We start from the raw sequence: 6,230 nt of genomic DNA, 5'->3' as shown, positions 1-6,230 counted from the left end.
TCCAAGCCAATGGCAGTGAGCGCTCCTGCTAGCCAGCCAATGGCAGCGTGCTGCCAGGCTCTCCCTCGCCCTTCCGGAGGCTCCCTTCAGCGGCGCTGGGTAGCAACGATGGACGCTGAGGTGCAACAGGTGAGCGCTGCTGCTGGGCGCCGTCCCGCTCCGGGCCTCTCCGCGGGCGTGGGGCTGCCCAGGGGCTGGGGCCGGCGAGCCGCAGGAGGGGGTGGTGGAGCCTGGGGCAGGAGGGTGAGCGGCCAGACGGCGCTGGTCCGGGACAGTCGGCGCGGTCTCCTGCCGTCCCGGGGTGAAGAGTTTGCACGAGTGAACCGAGGCCGCCTCTCCCGCAGGCCCTGCTCAATTATTACTGCCAAGAAGGCTACTTCCACCACGTCCGGGCTGCGGCGGATGAGGCGCTGGGGCGGCTGGGCAGCGATCCGGTGTTCCTTTTCTACCGGGCGTACGGCGCCCTGAGGGCAGGTAATGCGGGGCTGGGGAGCTCCTTGTTGTGTCCTGTTCCTCCGCCGCTCTCCCAAAACACTGGTCTTCCTTGCGTCACAAAATTCAGTCTTAAGTCTACTGCACAGAAAGAAAGCAATGTTATGGAGTCTGAATGTTTTCCATGTTGAGAAGATTACCAGTGTTTCATGATCTATCACCGCCCTTCCCCCCCAGTTTGAATGAAACTGATCTAGACCACAAACTGCTGAAGAGAGAAATGATGAGTATGTCTTTATTTTTTTCCTTTTTTTTTTTTTAAATGATTACATGAATGTGGGTCAGGTAAACGGGTTCCTTGGAGGGAAATTGAGACCTGCCCAAATGCCCATTGCATTGTATAACAAAATAAATTTGCTCGTTACAGCTAATCTCTCTTCCCTTCAATGCAGCTGTATCTAACTTTGTTGTCTCCATCTGCCTCAGAGGAGCTGACAGCTAATAGCTATTGGGAGGATCTTTGTGTGCATTAAACTGTTTTGAGAAGTTTATTTAGCTAAATCAAGGATGCCACAGAATACTAACAAGTAACCCAAAGTGAGGGAGGGCTGTGGCAGGGGGCTAGGAAGGGTTCAAAAGACTTTGAGGTGGTGTACCTGATCCCAAACTCCCTGACTCTCTTTGTTTGTTTTACAGTCATACGTTTCTGTTTTTCCAAATGTTGTCTCTTCTATTGATGTTCAAAAGATTTACACAAACAAGGCAAAAATCCTGACTATATAAAGAAACAGGAGCAAAAAGAGCTGCTCAATGCCCTGTATAAAACAAATAATAAAGATGATTTTCATCTTTATGGCAGTTGGCAGAACTAGCACATAACTCCTTTCAAGCTCTCTGCATTGAGATGCTTTTTTCTTTCTTGTGTCTGTTTGAAAGACTTGCACAAACAAGTGAAAATGAATGTGTGAATAGTGAAGAAAGTTATGAAGAAAGTGTTATCAAAAACACAGAAGAAAAAATTGAGGGAAAAATTTAAGTCAGATTGGGGTTTTTATGCTGATACTCTGTCTTGAAAAATGTTGTAGCCTATTCTGCACTTGTTTTCACTAGGTGACATCCAAGAGGGTATTCGACAGTTGGAGTCTATTAAAAACAAACAGGAGGTGTCACTTTGTACAATGATGGCTCTGATTTATGCCCATAAAAAGAGCCCTAATCCAGGTATGCTCATTAATGCAATATTGCTTTGTGTTTTAAACAGCTATGTGTTAAGATCTGAGAGTTGTAGACTAATTCTGCCTAATTTAAAAAGGTATGCTCCATTGTTATGTTTGAAACAGTACTGAGTTGCATGACACTTAACGATACTGTAAACAAAAATACCAAAACACAAAACTGTGAAGAGTAAGACTGAATGTTAAAATAAAACACTGAAAAAAAAAAAAAAATCTGACTTATTTACCGTGACGAAAAATCTTTTATGGGGAAAAACAAAAAAAAGGAATCAAGCTTCTTGTGATTGTTCACTCTTGCCTGATATCGGTTCTTTTGAGCAGAACTGCAATTTAAGCAGATTAAAGCCACGACATTTTTATCCTTCAAGTTACTCTGACATTACAAATGGAGAAAAGAATTTTGTGAATGTTGGTATTCCTTTCTCCAATCTAAAAACTGGGGTTATTTTGCTAAGAATTATATTCTCAAAACCATGGTTGGTTTATCAGGTAAACTGAGTTGTCATTAAACTATTGCCCTGGTATATTCCTGACTGTGCAGATTTATAACTGTTACTGACAACTTTGTTAAGCAGTATGATGTGAAACAGTTCTGACTAAGACATCACTCTTATTTGAGTCCCTAAGGATTAATACTGTAGGGCAGCAAAATTATCATGCATTTCAAAGACTCTGAGAAAGTCATGGCAGTAAGAGTCAGACATTTGATTTTAATGCCTCCTAAAAAAGGACCAGAAATGAACGTGGGTAAAAGAAAATATTTGGCAGTAAGTCCCACACACCAAATGAATTTTCTATGTGGGATTAACCTGATGAGAGCAACTGACAATAACAATGAGGAAGAAGCTGAGCTTTAGTGTTAAGAAACACATCACGCATTTTCCAGGGATTCTGGAACTAAATCATCTTGTGTTCAGCATTTTAGGGCTGCTCTGCAGTTAACTGTTTACTTATTTGGTGGACACTGGTATAAATGTGAACCTTATTGTCAAGTTTCCATTTATCTGGCAGGAATCTCAGCTACAAATCTGAGGTTTAACAAATAGCAGGGTTCTTGCACAAATGGCTATGCTGATGGGAACCCTCTTTTGTCTTTTATATCTGTACCTGATTAATATTTTAATTGGGAGGGATTGCCTGTGTGTTTATATAATACAGAAAACAATGTTTGCTTTGGAAGCCCTTGGCTTATGTGCTGCTCTTTTGTAATATTTTGAGATGCTATCAACAAAAGCTCTGAACAAAATCTTTTCAGATCGAGATGCTATTCTAGAGTTGGATGCAAAAATGAAGGAGCAACGTAAAACAGCAGGACAGCAGGCTCTGTACTTCGCTGGCTTATTTTTGTGGCATCTTGGTCGTGAGGACAAAGCCCGTGAATATGTTGATAGAATGATCAAAGTTTCTGGTGGTGGTAAAGAGGTAACCTTTTTTTAATGTAAAATAGTAATAGGACCATGTATACTGTGAAGCTAGACTTATTGCACCAATGCTGTTTGGAGGTTTCCTTTAACTGTTTTGTGTTCTAATACTTTCTTTCTTAATGTCATAAATTTGACAGGGCTGAGTAGAATTCCCATAATGTTTTCTTTTTTTTTTTGTCCGCTAAGTATTCATTTTCACTTGGTCAATGCAGACCTCTCATTTACTAATGGAAATAATGTGTAGTTATGCCAATTTTGCTACTAGATACTGAGCATCGTAATTGCTAGCAAAAAATTGAACGTGATAGTCTCACAAGAGGGAGACATCTGTTTTGAATCTACAGATTCAAAAATACCCAGAGGATTGGGGATTTAAATTTTCAGCATTTGTTAAAGGTAAAATTTGCCTAGGATTTTACTGAATGTAATTTATTTCAAAATCTGTGTAAGTGTTGTATGTAGCAATGTCTTCTGCATTTGTATACAGATATTAAAATTCACTAGAATCTTTAAAGAGGTTTGTGAAAACTTACGGTGTTGGTTGTTTTTTTTTTTTTTTAGAAGGAGGTATCAGCTTGAATTCAAGGAGAGAAAAAGAATATTTTTTTAATTCAGATGTCTTCAAGGCAGAGCTGTTAAAATTGAATACATAATTGTTCTCTTATGACACTAGTATTAAACACAAATGTTGTTTCTGAATTGTTCCTCTATGTGGTTCAGTAGCTTCCTCAATTTGTAGTCTACAGTTTTATGGTTTACATGATATTATGTGAGTTAGAAGTCTGCAACTATTCTACACATTAATTTCTGAAATTGCATTATGAATTTAAGTAATGGCTTAGCTTTTGAACTATCACTGATTGTTAATTAAAATTGGTAGTTATTTTTAATTACTGGCTAATTTTTACTAATGAAGAAATACTTAAGGACATCACAAAGCATTAATACATTAATTTCTAAAAACACTAAGGATATGCCATTTTGGTAAAATAGCAGTATTTATGACTTTGCTTATTGAAATCATAGTCGTTGGGTTTAGTTTGCTTATTTTTGTTTTTAATAGATACTATTTGGGAATGTTGCTTAGTAAGAAATAGTTCCAGTGGAAGTATTTAATGGATTTGAAATAATTTATTTTTTTTACAGCGGGACATGTACATAAAAAATGTACATTAGCATTTAAATATATAGAAAACAAATATTTTTCCTTTTTTCTAAGTTCACTTATGCTTATCTCTTTTCCTAGTTTGGCAATACAAAGTTATGTGTATTTCAGATTTATTGGGAGGTGGTTAGGGGTGCTTGAACTTGGTGAAATATGATTTGCTTAGTATATACAGTTTGTTTTGATAAAATACTTTATGTACTCCTTATATAGAAGTAAAATACCTTCTGTTTTTTTAAAATGCTTGAGTATATGAATTTCAGCCAGTTTCTGTTGCATAACAAAATCACAACCCTGACTGTTAGCAGTTACAAAATATTGCTCTTCTACTAACATTTGAGTTTTAAATACATGACTCACTACTCTAATTTTACGTTACAAAAGAGCGAGTGATATTTTATAGTTTAAATTTTTGTTTTGACAGTAATTATAATTTGGTTAAATAATCCAGTGCTTCAAAATAGATTTGATTTATTTAAGCTATAAATGTCTGGAACACATAAGAGAAATAGAATTTTTAAAAGGTGAAATGTGTCTTTTCATTGAAGGTGTTATTACTTGTAATTAATGAATTTTAAGTACTTTTTTCTTTTTGTAATACTGTTGGGGATTTGGGAAATGTCAGATCTTTGCCCTTTACACACAAGTTTTTCTTTTTAATCAGATAGTAGAAGAAGAAAAACAAGTTTCTCTCCTTTTTCAGCACCCCATAAGTTTCTCAGTGTCTGATCTGCTATAAACAAAATCTTAAGAAAATATTCTGCAGAAATGTTTGCAGAAAATATTCTTACAGTCTAATGTGATCACTTCTGTGAGGTTTTGTTCTGCCTGCTTAGCATGCTAGATTAGTTCAGTGCCATTGGTTTTTTTAATCCTGCAAGTAAATATACTATTTGATTAATTTAATGCTGGAATGAATTACTAATATTTTAGGTTATGCTGTAGACTAGTTATAATTTCAAATATATATTTTAAATAGTTAAAAATAGATACTTTCATTTTAAGTCCTATTTTATTTTTAGGTTATTTCTACTTATTACTGTATCTAGTATACTTTTTGTACTACCTAGTTTGTGAAGAGTTTCAGTTTATATTTTGTTTACAGGGGTTGATTTTGAAAGCATGGCTTGATCTCACCTGTGGGAAAGAAACTCACATTAAAAAAGCTGTGAAATACTTTGATGAAGCACTGCAGGAAGGCAATGATGTTTTTGCTCTGCTTGGTAAAGTAAGTTTACTTCATGATTTCAGCGTTTCAGAAATGTCATATTAGTCTTGTAGAGTGATTAGAGATGCTGAGAAGAGTTGTCTATAAGTGAGCTTGTCCAGGGAGTAGAAGTATAGCTCAGTCATACTCTTCTTGTTCAGAGGTAAAGGGTAGGTTTTAGCAGAAATTAAGTTTGACTTGATTTATGAAATTGTTTAAGGAACATAGAACAGTTATCACACAAATTGATTACTAGCACAATAAAAATACACTGACATGTCTGTCTCCTGTGGTAGACAGCCCATTTTAAATAGTTTGTAGTTAATTTTAACGAATGGCCGAGGTTTGTAAGACTTCTCACTTGCTTTGACGATTAAGACAAAGGGGCATGCCTGGGTGGCAGTAATGGTACACTGTGTCTGTTACCATATCCGTAATAATGAATTTATGGGGGGTTCTTGTACTATTATTACATTTCTCTGGTATAAAACATTGCTGCAGTGGAATATTGCTTCAATAAATACAATTATACAATTTCCACTTTTTTTGGTTTTTTTGGATGAACTGGAGCTGGTAACTATTTCTTCCCATATGTGTGTATTTCTTAAGTATGTGAAAAAGATGTGCTTTTTTTTTCCTTTGGAATAAAAATGGCTACCAGATGATACTTTAGGGTCCATTAGACACCAATGTAAAAAAGAAAGGTATAGATTATATACAGTCAGTCTAAATATATATTGAGGTTACGATTTTACTATGTACACAAG

General features: G+C 36.4%; 1 protein-coding gene across 7 annotated transcripts in view; it reads left to right on the top strand.

Moving 5' to 3' along the window:
• TTC21B (tetratricopeptide repeat domain 21B) overlaps positions 1 to 6,230 on the top strand; it is a 47,407-nt gene continuing 41,177 nt past the window's right edge. For 5 of the 7 annotated variants that reach the window (XR_012044255.1, XM_072873952.1, XM_072873949.1 and 2 more), the window contains exons 1-5: positions 1 to 129; positions 345 to 474; positions 1,543 to 1,653; positions 2,923 to 3,089; positions 5,362 to 5,484. Coding sequence is in view for 6 of the 7 variants with exons in the window: in XM_072873952.1 (XP_072730053.1) it covers positions 10 to 129; positions 345 to 474; positions 1,543 to 1,653; positions 2,923 to 3,089; positions 5,362 to 5,484 (651 nt within the window). In the remaining variant the exon portion in view is untranslated. Of the gene's footprint in view, positions 130 to 344; positions 475 to 669; positions 720 to 1,542; positions 1,654 to 2,922; positions 3,090 to 5,361; positions 5,485 to 6,230 lie in introns of all 7 variants that reach the window. The other 2 variants (XM_072873950.1, XM_072873951.1) reach the window with 2 other exon arrangements.

Source organism: Ciconia boyciana, chromosome 10, assembly GCF_034638445.1.
Source record: "Ciconia boyciana chromosome 10, ASM3463844v1, whole genome shotgun sequence".
NCBI lineage: Eukaryota > Metazoa > Chordata > Aves > Ciconiiformes > Ciconiidae > Ciconia > Ciconia boyciana.
This window is presented reverse-complemented; position numbering and strand designations above follow the sequence as displayed.